Source organism: Dermochelys coriacea, chromosome 10 (assembly GCF_009764565.3).
Source record: "Dermochelys coriacea isolate rDerCor1 chromosome 10, rDerCor1.pri.v4, whole genome shotgun sequence".
NCBI lineage: Eukaryota > Metazoa > Chordata > Testudines > Dermochelyidae > Dermochelys > Dermochelys coriacea.
In genome coordinates, this window is record NC_050077.1 from 71,451,131 (window position 1) to 71,473,832 (window position 22,702).

The 22,702-nt window shown below is 49.4% G+C and overlaps 1 protein-coding gene across 3 annotated transcripts in view; it reads left to right on the forward strand.

Annotated features, from left to right (window-relative positions):
* Window positions 1-9,773: 9,773 nt before the first annotated feature.
* The window catches only part of NTRK3 (neurotrophic receptor tyrosine kinase 3), a 326,588-nt gene continuing 313,659 nt past the window's right edge, over window positions 9,774-22,702 (forward strand). For all 3 annotated transcript variants that reach the window (XM_043493654.1, XM_038420117.2, XM_038420118.2), the window contains exons 1-2: window positions 9,774-14,091; window positions 14,453-14,715. In XM_043493654.1, the coding sequence (XP_043349589.1) occupies window positions 14,017-14,091; window positions 14,453-14,715 (338 nt within the window). In that variant the 5' untranslated portion in view covers window positions 9,774-14,016. The remainder of the gene's footprint in view (window positions 14,092-14,452; window positions 14,716-22,702) is intronic.

Genomic DNA, 22,702 nt, shown 5'->3' on the forward strand with positions numbered 1-22,702 from the left:
GCTGACATCTCTGTGCACGGAGAGATTAGCTCCTACACATTAGCATGATGGTTAATGACTCTGCAAAGCCACTACTGAGAAATAGTGACGGTGGTATCTTGAGATGTGCGTGCACACACACAGCCCTGCCTCTACCAGGGGCTGTTATTAGCTCGTCACTTTCCACTCCAAGAGCTCAGACTTTCAGATAGTACAGGGGAGGCATCAAAATAGGAAAATAGAGACTCAATCAGCCACCGGGGGATTTTTCATTCAGTATGTTTTCTCCAGCCCTGGATGATGTAGCTGTTTCTTATCAGGCTCCCAAGAACTGCCATACAAGGTCAGACCAATAGTTCATCCAGTCTGGTGCCCTATCTCCCACTCGGGACTAGATAACTGTCCCTTTTGGTTTGGCTAATTCGAGCTGGGTGTGTTGTACAACATGAGCCAAAAAGGGTGGTGTGGCTCTCTTCATTGCAGCTAGTCTGAAAGGAAGGAGGCTGCCCACCTTGACACTGGATTGAATACAGTGTCTCCGTTTCGTGTACAAGCCCTGGGCTGGGGTTCAGATGGAAACAGCGCATGTGTATTGCTTCTCCTGTTGCACAGCGGAGTCCCACTGGCCCTGTGGAGATTCCTCACCAGCACTGGAGTCCTTGTGTTTGGTGACTTCAACATTTGCATGGATGAGGGAGCTTTGGAAACAGCCCATGATCTCCTGGTTGCCAGAATGACCATGGGGTTGTCCCACATGATGGTTGGCTCAACTCAGATAGCTGGGCACACTCTTGATCTAGTGTTTGGGAAATCTGGAAATTATTCCCTTGTCCTAGACTGACTGTGGATGCCTTTGATTTCAGGTTTGAACTAATTTCTCCAGTTAGGTCAAGGGACCTGTTTTGATGGTCCTGTTTCCGAAACGTCAGGAAGCCCTATTAAACCTTCCAGCACCCGAATGGAGGGGGTGGGTCTATTTTCCAGAAAGTTGCCATTCTTACACTGCTTTAGGTGTTAGTGATGTAATTGTCTTAGACCGGGGAGATCATGAACCCCAAACCTAGGTTTTAGCAGGTAAATGTAGGAGTCACTAGATTTCAAATAGCTTCAGATAAATTCAGCCCTGCTGTAATCAGCAGAGCCCCACCAGCAGGAGAATCTGTTAAGGATTTGGAGTCTGAAACAGGTTGTTAGTTTTTTTTAAAAAAGCTATTCAGTTCCTTTTTAAGGACAGCCTAGGTTTGTAGAATGTGTGTGTGTGATTTGGAGCCAGGGAAAAACTCAGGGTAAGGAGGAATTGATTCTCTAGTGAGCTGTGATTTAACTTGAAGACTTGGTAGGGGGCTGGCGTGAGTGTTGTTTAGCCTCTGATGAGGTATGTGTCACGACGGCTGTTCCTTTCACACAATTTCCTTCCAGGCATTTTTGGTGCTGGACTGGATATCACTAAAATACACCGAGGTACAGCCTGGCAGGAGGAGTGCTTGCCCTCTGGACCCCAGCCCCAGGAGCTGCTGCATTAGCATAGTTGCAATTTGTAGCAGTCTTGCAATCTAATGTCAGATGTTGCTGGCAAAGGGGAACTGGACCTGGGAAGTGCACAGAGGAACAGAGGCCAGGGCCGTGCAAAATGTTATGTATTGGCAAGTAAATAGGAAAGGAGAGCTGTTAAGTGGTGTTAGGTCTCAAATTGAAATTTTATAATGAATTTTTTAAAGCTTAATGCAAACAGAAATGCCATGCATTTTCTGTTTGTTTAACATGTGCTTAAAATAGGCTGTTTTGTTTCTTTTTAAATCTACAGCCATTTTTTTCCAAAGTGCCCACTGCCTCCATTTGTGGATGCCCACCTTGAAAATCCTTAAAAGGCCTGATTTTCACAGGTGTGGAGCACCCACAGCTCTCAGTGGCTTTAGTTAGAGGTCTCGGTGTTCAGCACTTCTGCAAATCAGGCCTTAGGCGTCTCAAGATGAACACCCAGAGATTGCATTACCATCACTAGGGGACACTTTAGAAAATTCAGGCCTTCACTTCTTGGGGAAGATAATTTGGGAGTATGTTTTCAGCTGGTGTGGGACCCCAGCTTCCTTTCTGTTGGCATACTATGTGTCCATAACTGGACTGCAGGGCCAAACCTGATCACATGCCTCACTGGTTTCCTGATTTGTGCCCATGATCAGGCAGTGAACTGGTCAAATTCTCAGCTTTGCATCTGCAATCCAACTGTCAGCACACAGTGCAGGTGCACATGGGGAGCCACGGGGCTTGACATCCTCCCTTATTGTTTCAATATTGTTTTGACATTCTCAGACAGCAGGCACTAAAGCAGAAATATGATGACTGTATTTCTTATGTACATGGCAACACACTGGGTGTCTCTAGTGCTCACCGAGGCTTCTCTAGATGGCAATGACTGTACTTGTGAACTGTGATGTAATGGCTCTGTGATATGGGAACTGGAAATAAGAAAGAGTTGGCTGTGTGGGGAAGAAATTGAGAGGGGACAATGGGTGATGTATGGAAAGAAAGGGGCTAATGTGGAGATGGAATGGGGACACCAAGACCATTTATACTAAATGTCTTTCTGAGGTCTGTAAGTATCATTCCTGAAGAGCTATCCCAGTGACCATGGGCACTTAATGACTATAGCCAAAGAGCATGGTCCCATTATGTTCGGTGCTTACAAAAGAATGTCTTTGTCCCAGAGACCTCAGTGTCCACTTCTGAGTCTTCACCACCTTTGCCACTAGCAAACCACCTTCGCCTCTGCTCATGATAGCCCCATAACACAGGAACATCAGAATCACCTGACTGGGTTAGACCTATGGTCCATCAAGCCCAGTGTCTGGTCTCCAACAGCAGCCAAGACCAGATGCTTCCTAGGAAGGTGCAGGACATCCCACAGCAGGTGGTTAGGGATAACCTGCTCCCTCCCCTTCTTCTTTTTGTCAATTTGTTGTTATAACTCTGGAGATTCATACTATCTATAAAAATGCTGGATCCTCTTCTGAATCCTGCTTGGCCTCATTTATATCTTCTGGCAATGAGTCCTCCAGGCCAATGTGGTATTGTGTGAAGACATATTATCTTTTATAAGTTTTGATTTTGCCACCTTTCAATTCCATTGAATGTCCCCTTGCTCTTGTGTTTCGAGACAGGGGAAATAGAAGTTCTTCTCCAGACCATTCAGTATTCTGTGGGCTTTACTATGTCTTCTCCTATTCCTCTCTTCTCCAAGGCAGACAGTCTCAATCTTTTCAATCTCTCTTCATATGAGAGATCTTCACTATGCCACGATTCATTCTCATTGCTTTTGAATCCCCTCTATTTCCTTTCTGAGATGGGGGTCACCAGACTGCACGCAGAATTCCAGGTGGCAGCTTAACAGCAATTGATATAATGGCGCTATAATCTTTTCCGTACTATTCTGCAACCTATTCCTTATGGTTGCTAACATTTTTGACCACTGTCTCTCAGGGAGCAGAGGCCTTCACAGAGCTGTCCCCGGGTATTCATTTTGATGACCAGTTCCCTTTTTCTTTAGAATCCACTGAAGTGTTTGAGTTGTTCAAATTAGTCCCTCCAATGTGCAGACATTTGCAGTTGTCAATGCTGAATTTCATCTCCTTATCAGGGACTCCGTGCTACACTGTTTTGACCCATGTGATGTGATTCTTACCAGGATTGGGCTCCAGTGAACACATGTGCCGTCCTTACCAGCATAGCCTTGCACCCAGCCAGACATCGGCAGTGTTTATTACCTGATACCCCACCTTACAGAACTATGTGTAAGCAACTGCAAAATGGGTGAATCTATTTCCCCCGGCTTATTGTAAAGCAGGGCTGCAGGCAACGTTCTGCTTGTAAATATGGAGAGGAAATGTTTTCATCTTTCTCTTGAAAACGGCATTTTTCAAAGTTTCCATGCCTGTGTACAAGCAAACGAGGCTTTTAATTTGTGGGTTCTCCATTTCCTCTTCATGCCTGCTCAAATTTGAGTCCATTGTAATTGGTCATGTCACTGGAAATTAGAGCAGATTGTGTGATTTCCTGCTCTGATTTCCATTTATCATATTTGGTGTGTGTCTTTCTCTGTCTCAGCACACGTGGGAGTGGTAGCTCTGCACACAGTCAGCTCCCTGTAGACCTACCTGCTTTCGCAGAGTGGCTTTCCTAGAGGATGTGTAGCGGGGGAAATCTCAGCCAGGCAATCTGAGAGGACAGTGAAGATCTGAGCCCAGTGCTGTGGGAGCTGCTCTCTCCATGTGGGTGGAGAAGCTCATCTGCCCTATAGATGAAATAGACATCTCTATGGATGATGATGACAATGGTGATCAAACCTGGCACCTCCACACAGCTTCTATTCTTCACAGTGCTTGTGAAATTCACCAGCTAATCCACACAATACCACTGTGAAGAAGAGAACATTATCCACATATTACAGAGATGCTGAAAGTCTCTTGTCTTGGGTGCCCAACTTTGGATAACGAGGACTTGTTTTTAGGGGCACTGAGCACCTGCAGCTGGCACTGAAGCACTTCTGAAAATTAGGCCATCGGTGTCTCATATTTGGGCAACCAAAAGCCAGGGACTCGAAATTAGAAGCCACTGTTGAAAATCTGGCCCCAAGAAACTTGCCCCAGGCAACAGAGAGAATCAGTGTCAGAGCCAGGATTAGACCTTGGGAGTTTCTGGCCCCTGGTCTGGCACCGAGACCACTAGACTGTGCCTCTCAGTAGAATGTACAGGGCTTTTGTCTTTTTGCAGAAGTCTTTGGCATACCGAGTTGGACCTTCTAGGGGGACAGCAATCAACAGCGGCTACAGATTCTCCCTTGTATCTCCAATGGTCTGGTACTGCAGAGCTGGTGCAAACCTCACGGGATCTCATTCCACAACCACGCTCTTCTTCTGCTAACGACAGCAACTGTAAGGAGAGAGGAGAAAGGGTGCAAACCCACTTGCCTCTGTCTCGACCACTCTGTCTTTCCACCCCAAGAACTTCCTCAGAAGAACCATCCCCAGGGACTATGGTGCCTCTTGTTTGAAAAGCCTGTAGTGGGTGGGGAGGGAGCAGAAAATACACCATGGACAGCGACTCGCAGCAGGAGACTCAGCTCCCTTCCACCCATCTGCAGGCAGAGTCCCTGATTCCTGTCCTAAGAACCCTGCCTCTCCCTGGGGACAGGCTATCTCCAGACCAAGCCCGCCCCTGTCCTTTTAGGCTCCTTATAGCCCCTTGTTGTAGTCTCCAGAGCAGCAGTCCCCTGCTCCCCTGGCCTGCCGCCCCATCCCCTGGCCACAGTAGGGCGAAGGGAGGTGGAAGGCAGTGTGGGGAGCTGGTGTCTTGCTTGACCTCTCTTTGAGGTCACCATGAACAGCTGCTGGGATGAGCTGAGCTAGAGCCAGGAGCGATTCTGCTGCCTTCCAACGTCCCCAGTTGCTTAGACATTAACCCTTTGTTGCCTGCCTCCTAGTCTGATGTTTCCCAGGAGTATGATTTTTTTCCCCCCTCCTCCCCCAACCCTCCCAGGCAAGGCTGATCTGTTTGCAGGAGGCTACCTCCTTTTGCTACACGTGGGCTTCTTCTACCCAATGCCTGAAAAGAGATACGGACATCAGATCAAAAGCTGCCTGTTCCCAGGGCTTCAGGGAAAGAGAGGCTTTGCTTCAGTAGCATTCCTTTTGATGCTTGTGTGAGCTATATGATCTGGGCAAAGCTAGGGAAATAGACGCCTCTAATTTTTTATTTTTGATACCTCTTGGTCGCACCTCCCGGTGACTCAGCAGGGAACAGTCTCCCCTGGAATCAGTACTGACCTCAAAACCCCAGCATGGGCCCAAGGGGGTGCTGTGCTGCAGGGAGTGGCGAGCGGGACTCGGAGTCAACTGATCCCAGTGCCACAACGCAACTGTAAGGGGTATGGTGCTGCTAGAGAAGCCAGCTTTCAGATGAGATGGAGAACTGACGTCCTGACCACTTGTAGTCATTAAGCCCCCAGGGCACTTCCCCTAAGAATTGGGATGTTAGACTTCAGTGATCTGGCCAAGTTCCAATTTGGGAAATCACCTTCTTTCCTAAATTTCTCCCTGTAGTTTCAATCAGACATAGTATTCTTCACTTCCCATCCTAAAGTGTTGTCCAGTGTTGTTGAACAGCTGCTGTGTCCCTCCCCAGACATGGCTGCATTTCAGTAATGTGCAATGTGATACTTCCATATATCCTGTGTTTGTAAAGTGCAGCTGGGACCTTCTGGATGTGAGGGGTTAGAGAAATGTTAGGTCATCATTATCGAATAGCTTAGTAGGGTTCTGGTAATAGGGGACAGGGTGAGGCACGTCTCTGGGGTTGCTGAATCAATGTGAAGATCAGAGGAAGGCTGGGATTCTAGATCTTATAAGGACGGAGCATATACTGGTGTCCTTACCTTAGTCCATCCCGTGCTTTGCCATCCTTGCTTGTCAACTGCCCTTCTCTCCAAATCTTCCCATTTCATGTTGAGGTGCTTGATGTTGTTCAGAATTGTTCATTTTCATGTTATTCACGGTCTTCTGCTCCTTCTTCTTGCGTTTTCTGGCTTCCATTCAAGGGCGGTATTCGGTAAGCATTCTTTTTCCATTCTCATCACATGTCCCAGCCACTGAGGTCTTCTTTTGTAGATTATTTGTGAGCGGGTGCCTTGTCCAGTCATTTTTCTGACTTCTTCATTCATCTTCCTATCTCTATATGTTATTCCCAATATTCTTCTTAGACATTTGTGATGAAATGCATCCAGCTTTTGCGTATCTTTCTTGGTAAGTTGCCATGTCTCACTGCTATATGTTGTGATGGTGATAACAATTGCTTTGTACACATTCAGTTTTGTCTTGAGGGAGATGTTTTTGAGCTGCCAGATGTTTTCCAAATGCAGCGTTTGCCTTCCCGATTCTTCTTATTTCCTCGGAACTAGTACATCTTGGCTGATGGTACTTCCAAGATACGCAAAAATGTCCACCTTCTCCAGTTTCTCTTCTTCAATTTTGATTTCTGTCCCTACAGTTCCCATTAACATGACTTTACATTTCTTTGCATTGTGTCTCAAACCTATCTTCTCCACTTGTGATTCAGGAGCCTCAGTCTGAGTATCACTGGTATAGATTAAATATTAGGACAAATTCTAAGTGTGTTGATAGCCAACAAGCCTGTAGGTAAATTGCTGTATAATTATTTAATAAACGGGCATTCAAGCAGGCATCAATTGACCGGTTTTAAAATACAAGATTTAACTAAATCAGTTAGATCATCTTCAGATGCCCAAGGATCAACATCGGGCAAAGCCCTACAGTTTGAACCCATCTCCCTCTTGGCTGAGAGAATCTTATGGGGTGTCACTGACTTCATTCTTCATGGAGACTCTCAACACATGCCTAGGGAGGGCAAGATGCCAGCATGTCTTAAAGCAATGACTGCAAGGCTGTGCTCAAGAGATCATCTCGTAATTCTGACAGTCAAATCAGTTTTTGCCCTGTCCCTTGGCTCAGGGAGAAGTATGGGGTGTAAGCCACACCGACAATCCCTGCAGTTCTCAGAACTTCTCGACTCCCTTTTTGGTCTGGTTTCGGGTGTGTGTGTTTTGGAGACTGCATTGGGTTTGTTGGATGATGATTTCCGTCTGGTGAAGGACACACACCAAGTGTCCATGGTCATTCCTTTAACTGTCGGCAATCTTGGGGACACTGACTGAGTTACTGACAAGGTCCTGGCAGAGACACAGAGAAAGCAGTGATCTCTCACCTGCTCCAGATGCCTCCTGGGAGGTGCTGCAGGAATTTTTCTTGTTCCATGTGTTTATTGAGGCCTATAGGAGAGATGGTGAGGTGGGGTGAATCGCAACGGAGCCACCGATATGCTCTTTGCACAGAATTCTTAAGTCTCTGTTTTGCGGGCACTTCTGAAGCATAGAACAGATGGATTCCTCCACACACACCTGCAAAAAATCCCTGGCTCCTGGCAAAGGGGGATGCTCCTGCTTCAACAGTTATATTTCTTCCCCTGCTTGAAATTCATCTCCGAGTGGTAGTTTTCTCTGTTAGCTGCAGAGGAAGCCAGGGCTTGACACAGAACCTTCTCATTAGCTGCTGAAGTAGGGGCCCCCCTGGCATGGCAATGGCAGGACAGAGAGCGGAAGTCTAAGCTTGGAGGTACCCTGCACTAGATGGCGGGCCCTACGCTCTCACTCAGAACCGCTCCACCTTTGAAGTAAGAGACCCGAGACCTTCCAAACTTTCCACAATTCTAAAACTCTCCTTTGCAGGAACCCATTCCTAGGGCTCTGGGGATTTCTGCAACCATATGAATGTGTTGACAGTGAGCTTTAGGGAAAGTGGGAGCTGCAGTAACTTTATCAATTCATTATAGAGGAATTGAAAACCTCCGCATATAGATTTACACTCCATTATCATGCTAACTCAGATATAAGCCCTACTTTCCAGGCATAGAACATCCTGGCTGCAGCTTTGGCTTGAATTGTAACAGCCACGAGACAATAGCCAGGAGCTGCTTTGGAAAATGTAGGACAGCGGGCAAACATGCTGAGAGCCTGGACTGCTTGCAGTCATCATGTGGAGCGTGTGACAGGGGAAAGGGGCTGGGACAATTCCTACCCACTGCCTGGGGTTGCAGGGGGTGGGTTCACAGGCCTGCGGCTGCCTTCACTGATGCTCTGTTGAGTTCACACCTGCCCACGGTGAATCTGGACATAAGTGATGGAGACAGATTCATGATAAACTCCCCCGAGTAAGAGAGAAGTTATGGCTGTGGCATTGTGCTGTTGATACTTGGCCCTGTTTGCAGGTTGAAGGGGATGAAGCACAGATCCTGTATCTCGGCAGCATACATGCTTCCTTGCTTTCCCTCCCCCACTTCCATCACTCTTGGGTACTATACTTTTAGAGGTGGTGCACAGGTGGAGGCATTGGGGCGGGGACATAGGGAAGAACCATTTTCTCTGACCCACTCCTTCCACCAGCAGGCTCTCACTCATCCCCATGTGGCACCAGTCCCCTCCCCTCTTCCAATCTTCCCTATTTAAGACAGAAAAAGCTCACTATTAAGGATTCTACACCTAGCCCCTTCAGTTACGGGCTGGAGAAGATCCCTGTACGCACTTCTGAGTCCCCAGAAGCAGGGAGGGCAAGTCTTGCCATTCCTGATATATCTAAGGAACAGTGAAGATGCAGGGGAAAAATCTTGTCCAGCCACCTTCTTGCATCACAAAGAAGCAGAAAAGAGCACAAGTCCAGTTGTTTTTTCCCCTTCAAGTCACTTCAGTGTTCTGTGACTCAGTTTACCAATCTGTCAGATGGGTATGATATACAGTCCAATGGGGATACATTGCAGGGGAGCTGTGTGGATTGGGTCATTATTGTCTGGAAAGTTCTTTGAGGTCCTCGATTAGAAGGTGTTAGAGAAGGACAAAGTCAGCATTGCCACTGCATTGCCACAGCAATGTCTGTACAATGCCTTGAGATGGGAAACTCTGTCAGAGCTAAGAATTAGTATTATTACACTTGCAGCACTATACGCCACAATAATAGCACAGAGCTCCTCTGCAGCACTTTATGGCCCAGGTTTTAAAATGATCAGTGAAAAATGCACAGGCATGACTTGGCTATCAAATTCCTGCAATTGCACAATCAGCCATGGTAATTACATGGTTATTATTTTGTTAACCCTTGTGACCCAAACAGCCAGAGTTTGGGACCCTGGGGTTATTTCCACTGAAGGAGACACTGATGAGGCACTTCTTTGATGCAATCTTCTTTATTTACCAATAATATACAAAGTCCTGTTTCCCTGAACACAGGAGGAATCAAATAATGGGAGGCAGTGTCCTGGCTCACAGGTCCAAGATTCTTTTAGCTGGCACCTCCACCCTAAATCTCTCTCTAGGCTTCTCCCAGGGCCACATCACACTTCCAGGCTCTGTCTGTCTCTTTCCTGCTTCTTCCTCACAACACCAACCCTTGATTAAAGGGTCTGATCAAAGTCCCTCTGCCCACACTGTAAATTCCTGATCTCATTCACGTATGCCATTGCTTTGGGCGATGACGTACGCTTAAGTGTTCCTCATGGTTATATTAAATGAAGGGCAGTGGTTAAACCTATATAATTATTTGCATGACCGAAGTGCCCACGTGTGTTTATCTGTCCAGGTGCTTATATAAGCTCTCCATCACTGAAGTAGCTGAGCAAATGGTCACCCAGACATCTAATTGGACTTTGCATGCACAATCACTGTGAATGCCCAGGGGACTTGTGCACACAATAAAATTTGGTCCCGTGTTTTCAAAGCACTGTGCAAATATTGGGCTAGATTTGCTTCTGCTTGAAGGCCCCTGCTGCAGGGGAGCCCTCTCAGGAGTAGAGGAGGCACAAGAGAGCAAGCGGCCCTCATACCTGTTGTGCCCAGAGCCATCTGGTGCAGCCGTAAAGTGGGGCGGGGTCAGCTAGGGGAGGGGACAGAGCCAAGGAAGGCCCCTGGCAGAGGTGCTCCCTGGGTCGATTTGGTGGGATTCTAATGGGGCTCCTCCCCTGGCTGGACACTACTTGCCCTCCTGTAGGGTGAATCTCACCTCTGGTGCAGCTCACACATGGGGACAAGGAGCGTACATTGCAGCCCCCGTGGGCCCAGCCATGAATCAAGCCCACTAGCTAACACATACGAGCCCAGCCCTGAATCTCTTACTCAGCTTTGACTCCCTCCTTCCTCAGCCAAAATACCCATGAGAATTTTGCCTGGGTAAAAATGGCCCTGTAACTGTAGACCCAGACATAGAGGTCCCTATGCCCGTTAACCCCACGCATGCGCTCGCTCTTGGAGCAGCGCAGCTCTGGGGAATACTAGCTACTTCCCAGGTCTGACTGCTCCTCTGTACTTGCTAAGCTGAGTGACATGCCTGTCCCCTCCTTTTCTGGTCATCCTTTTGTGACAGACGTTTCTCCTCTCCTCCTGTCCGCCCCAGATGCCAGGCAGCCCTGCTTCTTGGCTTCTCGTGTGTCCAGCCCAGCATATAACTAATAGATCCCCTCCTCAATTCCATTTTGCTGTCATAATTAAGCTTATTCTGCCATATCCCCTCTTGTTCCCAAGCAGCTCTCCAAAGGGTCTTTGGAGGTTTCTTATTTGTTCTAAATCCAAGTATCTCTCTCTCTGCTCCCAGAATGTGCGGAGGAGAATTTAAACAGGGACTGAGGGTGTTAAAACCACAATGTTTCTCTTTAAAGCGAGTCTGCCACCATGGGGCAAGATGCTCATGCATGAGTCACACCCAAATGCTAAGCAAGATCACAGCTCCTTGGAATACAGAGCACTGGTGGGATCTGCGAATCTATTGCTCTGAAAGTGCAGGTGGCAATATGTGGGTAGCCCCCAGATGCTGCTCTTGTTCTGTTTTGCATAACTATCCAAGAGATCTGCCCTCAAACAAAGGGATTTGCCATCTCCTGCTAGATCCTGCAGTGATGTCCTCTTGCCAGGCTGGTGACATTATAGTCATTTCCATGGCAACACACTGTGATATCACAAATGCAGGCGGTTGACCTCATGACAGGGTCCAGTAGAAGGAAACCCCCTTGGTGCTAATCTGCCACCCAAAGAAGGGTTGTTATTTATTGGGTAACGAAACACGCAGACCTGCCACTCCACTGTTTGATGGAACCCACCCTTCTGGTCCCCCAGCACAGCCGTGTGTCTGCACGGGAGCCTGCTGTTTGTTTAGGGCAGAGAGATGATTTTTTCCATGCAGTGCCAAGCATGCTGTCAGCACGCAACAGATACATAACAAGAAGCATGAGAAGCTGCGTTCCAGAGGCTGGGAGGAAAATAGGAGTGGCTCTCCTTAAAAATATTGACAGATGTAACGAATAATAAAATGATGTTGCCGATCTCTAGCCTCTTCAATATCTGGATCTCAAAGCTTCTCTCGAACAGGAATGAACAAAGCCTCCCGCCTCTCTGAGGTGAGTCACGATCATTATCCTTTTACAGATGGGGAAACTGAGGCACGGAGGGAGTCTGAGCAAAACTTTCAATCCCGGGTGCCTGAAGTTAGGCACCTCAATTTGTACTGAGGGACTGAAATATGTGACCTGATTTTCAGCAGTGTTGAGTCCTGACAGCGCCCACTGAAGCCAGTGAGAATCGGGTCACTTTTATTTAGCTGCCTAACTATGGATTTAGGGGTCTATCTTTAGTAGGGTGGCCAGATGTCCCGATTTTATAGGGACAGTCCCAATATTTGGGGCTTTTTCTTATATAGGTGCCAATTATCACACACCCCCATCTCAATTTTTCACACTTACTATCTGGTCACCCTAATCTTTAGGTATCCAAGTCTGAACATTTTGGCTTGAGTATCTTGCTCCAGGCCGCACAGAGGGTCGGGGACAGAGGAAGAACTCAGTTCTCCCAACTTTCAGCCTTAGCTATGAGACCATCCTTCCTCCCACTCACAAAGCCATTACAGCAAATGGACACCAGTACAACTGCCACTGATCACAGGCCCTAGAGATGGGAAAGCCCCGTTAGGTCCCATCTTGTCCATCTGCAGAACCCGGTAGGATCCTTCCCTCTAGGCTACTTACTAGAGCTTTTTGTCCAGACTAGGACAACAAACAAATGCCTCAAGAGTGTCCAGCGCCGAGCACGATGGGCGACTGGGCCTCTAGGCGCTAAGAAATAACAGGGATGCTATTGAAGTTTGATCCCGGCTGACAGCCCCACTTCAACTGCATCGCTGATATGCTGTATTAACTCTGGGATCTGAATGGCAACCCCAGCCCCCTTGTGTGGGTTGCACGAATTGCTGGGAATCCTTCTTGAAAGATACAGGTCAAGCTGCAGCCTCTCTCTCCCCCTTGCTCTTCCTGCTGGCCAGGTTTGATCGCACGTAGGTGCGGTGCGTTTGTCCGCCGGCTGCTAAGCTGCCTCCCTCCCCGATCACGCTGCTTCGCTTCAGTAAACAGCCAAGACTTCCAGTGTTTCCCCCCCCCCCCCCCAGGACTAAGCAGCGAGTCCCTCTCCCTGGCAGCGACCCCTCTGAGATACCTGGAGTGATTCACCTGTAATTCCTCTCCCCTTCCCCACCGCCCGCCTGCAGCCCGGCTCCTTTATCACCGTGTTCTCTGTGCGGAGGAGCAGAAAGAAGAAACTAAAAAAAAAAAAAAAAAAAAGCAAGTAAAAAAGCGCTGCGGAAAAGCAGAGCAAATTAAGCAGAGCCCTGATCCGCTTGCGTTTGTGCTTGCCAAAAATGCACCATGCATCTTAATTCGCTCTGCTGTTCAGCTCTCACACACTGCTCTCCTGGTGCCATTTCGGCGCTCTCAGCTCAGCCTTTTCAACACTTCATTCTTCTTCTTGGGGGGGGGGGTCTGTGTGTGTCTGTGTGTGTGTGATGGCAGAATCTGCCGCCGCTGGTGCAAGGGAGCGAAAGCGATCCCCCCCCCCCCGGCAGTTCCAAGCGATCCGCTGGGGTCCCCGTTGCATTTTTTCCAGCCGCCTCTATTTTGGCGGGGGTGCATTTTCTAGAAAGTGCTTCTTGGGCGCTCTCCCGTCTATTTTACACCCATCCCTGGGAGCTGCCTTTTATCTCTCCGGGATCCTTAGCAAATAGATGCGTACCCGGAATCCACGCTGGGGTTAGGCTCCTCTCTTTCAGTGCACGTCTTTCCTGCTGGCTGTCCGGATTGCAGCAAAACATAAAATAAAAAGGAGAGAAAGAAAGTAAAAGCAGCGGAAGACAATCTCCCCTCCCCCTCTTCTCAATTGCAATCCCAACTGGAACTTTTACTCTTCTAGCCGGGATGCCTTTCCTCATCTCCAGTCCTCAGCTTTGATCCCAGCCTCTTTTTTTAAGTGGAAGGGAGTGGGGGATCCTTTTTATTGCAGAGAGGGAAACACGCCGAGACGGGATTTCTTTGCAGGCACTTGTGCAATCTAGCTCTACAGATACATATATATTTTTGCACGCATCTCCTGCTGCAGCAGATCCAGCCAGCATGGGGGAGGGGATGGGGAGGGTGCACCCTCCTCTCCTGATCCTCTCTTCTGCCTCTGTGTGGGTTTTTTTGCAGGTGTGTCAATTTTAATTCTGCCCAGTAGGTGGGACTTGGTGACTTTAGCACCATTTGTGTGTGTGTGTGTGTGTGTGTGCTGCCTCCCCATCTTCTATTGCAATCCTCAGAAGTCTCTCCGAGAGAGCGAGAGAGCGCCTGATACCGAGAGCCAGCCTGCAATCAACAAGGCACTATGCATTTCAGACCGCTACTGTAGGGGGAATTACAGCTTCTCCTAGCCAGCTGCCAGCATGATTTCATCTGCTGGAGGATTTTTGCATCTGATCGTTTGAGTTTTTTTCCTCCCTCTGTCTTTGTTTCCTTCCCCTTCTCCCCCCCACCCCCCTTTCCTCCTCCTCCACCTCCTCCTCTTTTGTAGAAGCAGCAGTCGGAGATGGATGTCTCTCTTTGCCCTACCAAGTGCAGTTTCTGGAGGGTATTTTTGTTCTGGAGCATTTGGGGAGACTATCTGCTTTCGGTGCTGGCTTGCCCTGCGAATTGCCTTTGCAGCAAGACAGACATCAATTGCAAGAAGCCGGATGATGGGAACCTCTTCCCTCTCTTGGAAGGGCAGGATTCAGGCACCAGCAATGGGAACACCAGCATCAACATCACTGACATCTCAAGGAACATCACTTCAATGTAAGTCAGCTCTTCCCCCCACCCACACCCTAGTGGCTGCCCTTTCCTCTACTGCTGCCCGAGACACAGGGTGTGTGTGTGTGTGTGTGTGTTTAAGGGGAGAAACCGGCGTGTGGATTTCAGGTGCCCTCAGCATTGCTATGGATGATGGTTATTCCCTCCCTGCCTCAGACCCGTAATGCCTGGGGTGCGTGCAGAGGACGCCAATCTAATTTTCTGCCCCCACTGAAACAGCAACAGTTTGGCTCACGTTTAAGTGGGATAAAGTAAATGAGATGAAATGGCTTAGCAGCGGCGGCAGCAGGCAGAGATGCTGTAAAGCGACCTCTGCTTTTCACCATTTGTGTTAGCAGAGAGATGAAAACACACACACACACACAAACTGGGCACCTAAAGCAAGTTCTAAGCCGCCTGCTCCTTTAGAGACTTCGGATCCGATTAAAATACCATTTTTTATCCCCCCCCACTAGCAAACCCACTCTCCTGTGCCCTGGCTGCGTGTATCTGGGAATCTGCAGTTTCTCCTTTTTAAGAGAGAGAGTGAGATGCCCCTCAAGTTACAATTTTCCAGCCCCACTCGGATGCTGAGCTGGGATTTGTGTATTTTGATCTCAAGGTAGCAGGGGTATGTGTAGGAGGCAGATATTTGTAGTTGAGCACTTTACGTTTGTTTGCATGCTTGTTTATCTGGAAAATCAACTGGAAGTTGCATTATCCTTGTTTGGAGAGGCTGGTAACAAAAGCCCATGCAAATCTTATCAGCGTAGAGTAGGGAAAGGACTGGATTCCTCCCCCCCCCCGCTATGTTATGTGTGTGTTTAAAAAATCCCTCATCTTCTACAATCTCTGCTCTTCAACGTTCAGTACATTTTCGGGGAGGTGAACTCCAAGGCATTTCATTATTCTAATGCTAATTGAAATGTGAGCATTTAGAGAAATGTAGCCCCATGAGTAAGTTGCCTGTGGGAGTTGGGCAGAAATGAGGTGGAATTCTTTATCCTGGCAGTTAAATGCAGCAAGGTTTGGAATGAGTAATTGCCGGTTATTTATTTATTTCCCACCTCCATTGTGAAATAGCTTGTTTGAAGGGTGCTCTTTGATGGTTCTTTTCCTGAGGCTGTCCTATTTGGTCACAGTGCAATTGTAGCACCACTATGGAATAATTGCGATACCCTCCTTAAGAGCATTGCTAGGCACCTTTACTGGATAAAGATGATTGGGCTAACACAGACCCATTTCTGTTAACAGGTTTAATGTAATGAATGCCCAAGCAGTTCTCCCCATGTCCAGTTCTAGTGAGTAACGCTGACCTATTCCCATGCTATGGCTTTCCCTTTCCAGCAAATCTGCTCTCCAGAAATTAAAGGGATCAGGGAAAGTAAATATGAACCTAATGTAATGTTTGCGTGCCAAATGGCCCATATTTACCCTGTGCCCCCTGTGCTGGAGTATCGCTGTGGGTGCTAGAGCAATCCAGATAACACTAGGAAAGTGGGAGAAACTTGTGTTTATTACTGTGTTTGCCGTTTGTTGTGTTTTTCTCTTAACCCTTTGTTGTTAGCATCAAGCAGGCTGTAAGAGGGGAGAGAACTAGCAAATTGTTTACTGTACTGTGGCTCAGAGGCAGCTTGTGTGGCTATTACTTAGTACATGTTTGTGTGTGTGTGTTTGTGTGTGTGTATATACACACATCTGAACTGCTGGAAGAGACACTACAATGTGAACCCTTGTGTCTAGAAAATGTCTTTACTGCTTTGAAATTGAAAAATGCTGGCGTCAACAAAAAACCCAACCCAAACAAAAAACCTAAAACCCAGCCCCAAACCTCTTAACTCCATTAGCAAATGTTTTCAGGAGAAGAGCATCTTTTCAGGACAGGAATAATGAGAGAGTGACTGGGTAAATCTGTTTGTGTTCCACCTAGAATAATATGTCTTCCCTGGCTCCCCACCTCTCTAAATGGACTTCTGTAGCTGTGGAAGAAATGGTGGTAACTGAATTGAGGCTAATCCATAACCACCACTATTGTGATTCCAGATTTTAGGCTGAATATCAGGGAAGACGTCTGGACAGTGAGATCTGTGAGACAGTGAAAAAGTCTCCCCAGGGAAGAGATGCAAACCCAGGCGTTCAGGATGCTTACAACTGGCACTAGCCATTGTACTTGGAGGGGGCAACCTGGTGGGCCAGAGACGGGCTAGATGGCACCTAAGAAGTCGTTTCCTCCTGCAATTTGTGTGGGATTCCTTAGGGACCTGAGTGCGTGGCCTGAAGGAGCTAGGGCAGAAACTCGTGTTTAGCAAGAATACTCTGCTCACTCCGCCCTCGACAGAAAGGGAGGCTAAGACAGGGCTGATTGGGTCAGTTCATGGGGAGAGAAGGTCAAAGATCATTCCTTCCCCCACCTCTAGATTTTAAATATGGGCTATAGTTCAGCCCCCTTTGGCCTGCCAAAACTAGGTTGTTGCCAAGGAAGTTACAGTGCCCAGATGCTAGGGTGATGGCCACGTTTTCAATCCCCCTAATAACGAATCCACTGCCTTCCCCAAAGAGAAGAGTGTGATGCTCCCTCATGCTGAATGTCACCTTTGTGTCATCCTGCTTTATCCTGTTTCCTAGTGTAAAAGCCCATTAGGGCTTTTATTTCGTTAGCCAGAATGACTTAGTGGTGTGCAATTGCCTCAATGGGCCGCAAGTGAGATGGGCTGGGGGTCGTTTAGCTTGCTAGCCCCTCGTGGGGAATGGTGTGCAAAAGAAAGCAAGTAGCTAGCATGCAGCACCTGCCCTTCCCGTCAGTCTCTGGGGAGGAGTGGGGGCTGTATTGGCGGGGTGGGTAGTGGAGCTCCGGCGCACTCTGCTGTAATGGATCCTGTGTCTCTGGGCCTATTCTCCAGTCCCCGCTGCGTGATGCCCGGTGTCTGGGAAGGCATCTCTAGCTTTCAAGAGACTCCCGTGAAGGCTTTCCCTTTGCGTGGCTGTCGAAAACACGGGTGGGGCATGTTGCCGCTGAAATGTTCTTTCTCCGGAAAGGCCACAGGGCCTAGGGTGGTTCCTTCCCCGTTGCCAAACGACAGACCTGGCTGCTGGTAAAGCTATGCTCACAGGGTCTCTCTGGTGGATTGAACTGTGGAAATGCAAGGCCATTTTCATCAGGGGAAGGGTTTGGAAAGAGAGAAGGGGCCGGGGGATGGGAGGAAGAGGATCCTAGGTGGTGAACACTCCATTCATCTTTATTTTAAGTTCCAAAGCCCAGCGGGAGAGGCCAGGAGCCCTTTTTCTACAGGTCTTCAAAAGAAAAACATCCCACTGAAGGAAGGCATATTCCCATCTCGGGATGAAGCCACTGGAAGCATTTTGCTCTGGTTCTGTAACATCCCGGAGGCCATCCAGGCCAGAGCTCCCTTGTGCTAGGGGCTGCACAAGCAGATAGGAAACAGAGACCTATCCCAAGAACTGAGAGTCTAACAGATGACATCACAGTGGCATGAGGCAGAAGAATGGGCTGAGGTGGGGGAAAGGGGTAATATGCTATGGGGTAGATGCAGTTTTTAGCCAATCAGGGTAGTGATCACAGCTTGCCAGCTGCCTAGATGTCCTTGGAATCATAGAATATCAGGGTTGGAAGGGACCTCAGGAGGTCATCTAGTCCAACCCCCTGCTCAAAGCAGGACCAATCCCCAATTTTTGCCCCGGATCCCTAAATGGCCCCCTCAAGGATTGAACTCACAACCGTGGGTTTAGCAGGCCAATGCTCAAACCACCGAGCTATCCCTCCCCCCTTGTGTCCTTGTGTCCTTGTTTGTTGTATTTGGGGCCTAGTTCTTTGGAGCCTGTTTGGGGCATCCTTCACCCCATCAATGGCAGAGGAATTACCAGCAGCCAGGATCTGGACCCTGGCATCTCATATCTTCAGATCCTGCCAGTGCTGAGAAGCTCTTTGCCACCTTCCTCTCTTCTGGGCAGTTCCCAAGCCCAAGCCATGCTGGCGTGCCTTCCCTTACCTTGAAATCAGCCCAGAGGGCTCAGTTTGCGCAGGCTTGAGCAGCAGCGTGTCACTCTATCATGGCCTGGCTGTCGAGCCGTAGTGGTCGGAGTTCGAATTGCATGCCGACTTGCCAGTTTACCGTAGCAGATTCCCCCAGCTGTCTGCGTGGGGGGAGATCGTGCGGTGTGAGCGCAGCTGTGCATGAAGGCAGCCCTTTGGCTAGCGATCAGCCACGGCCACTTCTCCCGTCGAGCCTGTGATCCTGAACACCAGGCGCTCCCGGAAAAGCAGCCACATGCTGGTAACCTGAGCTGCCAGTGGGTCGCTCTGAGTTTGGCTAGGCCGCCTCGCTGTAATATTATCAGAGCAGGTGTAACTCAAGCTGCCGTTTAAAAGCTTGTTTAGAAATTGAACAAAAGCCTCAATTAATTAACGTTCCGCTCTCAGATTGGTTTTTTTTCCTCTCCCCCCCGTTCTCCTTCCATGGAAAGCGGAATGGTCACATTTCTTGTTTAGATCTGTGAAGCCAGTGCTGCTGCTACTGATGTGTGCTGCAGATGGGGACCAGCCAGGGGGTGCAAGGCCCAGAGCTAGTGAGGAGGCCTGGCCTTGTGAGATGGGCGGGTGATCTCCCAGCTACTTTCAGGAGAGGAGCGCTGGAGCGGCGGTGGGGTGCTGGGGCTCCTCCTGTAATTGATGGACTCTCCCATCCCGTGCTGGAAAAGGGGTGACTCGCAGAGCTTTATAAGAATCCAGATCAGAAAGGGTTAAAGGGAAGCATGGAAAGGGCAGAGCATTCCTGGCCCTGGCTTGAGTGAGGATTGTGTGGGTGACACAGGCCCCTGAGGACCCGAGTAACCCTGGCAGTGCCCTTGTGTTGAGCAGGAAGGACTCTTACCCCCATCCCCGAGTGCCCTGGCAATGTGTCTGGCTTTGAGACTGGGCCTCTGGGGACCTGGTTCTGACCATTCAGCATCCTCCTGCCCCAGGGGAATTGCGCAAGCTTTCCTGTTAGCTGTAGTCATGTAAGGTCAGGCGCTCTCCTTGTCTGTGCTTTCTTCCCAGGGACCAGGAGGGTGCTGAGCTCCAGCCAGCATCATGTTCCCAGGGAGAACCCGTGGCTCGTCCTTGTTTTTGGAAAAGCCTTGCAAAATTTGCCGAGAACCCCTTCCAGCTGAGATGAGCTCAGCATGGTGTCTGCCCTTGGCTCACCTGATGGAGCGGCTGCCTGTGGACTGCGAGGACCCCGTGTGAGCCGTGGCTGGGCTAGCTTGCAGCTAGCACGTGCAGGGGGTTCAGTGTCCTGATGGGGGCGGTTCCTTGGGTCGATGTTCTTCATGTATTTTCCTAGTGACGTTAGTGCTGCTGAGGGGTGCCAGACTGAGACAGGAGACAGGAGGTGTCTGCTTCACTCCAGGCCAGGAGACAGGAGGTCTCTGCTTCACTCTAGGCCAGGTATGGGTTGGGGAACATGAGCTTTCCTCATCCACAGGAGAGGACAGTTCAGTCTCCTTGGCTCATTGCATCCGTGACCTCTCTGCTGAGACTGCCGGAGAGGGGGCCAGGTGTGATGGCCGCTTGGCCGCTAGGAACAGGTCTCGACCCCACCAGCTCCTTTCACTCAGTCCACTGAGCAGCCATGTTCATGCTCTGCATCCGCTGCCATTGTGGGCTCTGTGTGAAGTAGTGACCTAGAGGTGAAAGTGCCTCGTTCCATCCATACAGTGCTGGGGTGTATGCATCACTCCTGGGCTCCCTGTCGCAAGGTGGGGTCCCCCTGCCCCAGCACAGAGATCATGTCCCTAGTACATAGCTGCCAGCTGCCTTGCTCCCTTCTTTGACTGGGGAACAGTGTTTTACATTGTGAACCACACCCTGTAGAGGGCTTGGAGGTGAGGGGCCAGGAGGTGTCCTTAATGTTACCAACCATGACTGGGTAGCTGCCGATGGCAGGGTGAGCAGAATTCACATCCTTAGAGAGACATGGAATCTGTGTCACCCTGTTCTTGGGGGTCCTCCATGGAGAAGCCTGTGGCACCCCTAGAAGGGGGTGAGCCTCTTGTGTTCCCCTGGGGACAGGAAGAGTGGTCAGACAGTCCAGTGTGCCTTGCCAATGCAATGAGGTCACACCAAATCACAGGCAGTGTCTGGTGTAACCAGACCTAGTTAAACATGAATGTGCTGAATTCTCTAATACGTGGGCCTTGGAGGAGTGGACCTGCCAGGCCAGGTCTCAGCGGTCTCACAGCCCGGGGGAAGACTGGCTCACTTGCCGGGCATGGTGAGAGCCGCACGTATGGAAACGGGAGAGAAGAGGCCCTCAGTGTAGTAGGTTGCTAACGGGCGAAGCAGCAGATACATGGCTCTGGCACACCCTGCCCGTATCGCCTGATGTATGGAGCAGTGAGGAATCTCTTCCAGTGGTGCCCACATGTTACATCTCCTGCCCGATGTGGCCCCTTCTGGCAGGAATGGAAGGAGGCTGGAGTTCGTGTCAGCCTAGAATGATGGGAGGGGTTGCTGGGGAACCTTCCAGTGAGTAATTAAGTGAATTGTCCTGCTAGAGACAATGGGGTACAGATACTGGGGGGATCCATACAAGTCACCCCTCACTGTACTGTAGGGACTTTTACCATGTCCTAGTGGGGATCTAGACTGTGCTGATGCCAGAAGAGGTTTAGGTGGCTTCTGTATCTTCGATGAAGTTTCTTTATGTACATTTCAGCCATAAGCTGTCCTGGCGAAACGACTCGTGAGGCCACTGGTTGGACATACAACCACTTTCCTCCTCCACACCCAGGAATCTCAGCCGTGACCGTCAGCCCTTTATGAGATGCATGTGTGAACGTGGTGTTTATGAAAATTGGCTAGGACCGGCCAGAATGGAGGCAGCTGTCAGATATCGCAGGGATAAGGGGATTGTATAGAGTAGGGGCTGTGACAGCTTCCCTCTCCCCGCAGCCCTTCTGATACTCCTCTGTCCTGACCAGCAGCACTCTCCATCCTGGCCCCCTCCTTTGCTGTTCCAGCCCTGGGGGTCTCCCGAGCTGAAACTGCAAATGACGCCAGATTATGGGGTGGATTCATGATGTGGACAAATATCCGCTAGAATGAGAGTCACCCAACTCATTCTACTTGTGCTATCAGCTGGGAGAGGACACTGGGTCCCCGGAGATTATATGCCCCTATGTTACCAGCGCCTCTGGTCTGTCTTTTTCTCCAGGATTCTGGTCCCTTAGGTTTTGGCTGCTAGTAAGATCACTACAAAGGTCTGTAATTCAATCCATCTTTGTTTTGAACAGTGTTTGTTTATGCAGAGCACTTATCCCAAAGCACATTGCCAAGTGAGAGGCGGGCCCAGCGAGCGACTGTGACGGCAGAGGGAGAGGGAAATACACATCCCAGGATGTGAAGATGTTTTGGGTTGAGACATGGAGCCGGATGGGGAGTCAGTGGGGTGGAGAGAGGCAGGGAAGGCTGCTCGAGGTGGCAGGGGCTGCAGAGGAGAAGGCACTCTCACCAAGAGCAGGGCAGTTCTGTGGAAGAGACAGGAGTTGAGAGAGACGTGGTCCATGAGAGAGGCTGGATTGAGACTGCAAAGGGCTGTAGAAATGAAGGAAGTTGAGCTGTTTGGTTAATCTGGAAAGATCCTGATCTGGGGGAGCTGAGCTCCTGAATCTTTCAACTCTGCCTGTCCCTGGCCTTCATTTTGCAGGGGCTGCTTCCAAGCAGAGTACCACCAGATGCCCTTTGGGGCTGGTGTCTGGAGCCTCTCCTCTTTGTTGCTCCTGCTGGGTGCAATGATGGGGATTGTTACAGGCCCTTCATGCAGGTCAAACCCACTCTCCCAGTGGGTCTGGTTTAACTGTCCCTTAGGGCTGTGATTTTCCTACTGAAGTAGTTAAATCAGTACCACCTCTAGTGTGGACACAGTTATACCAGTGTAAAGGTGCCTTAAGGATTCCCCTACTTGTGTAGGGATAAGCTGGCCTAGTAAAAGCA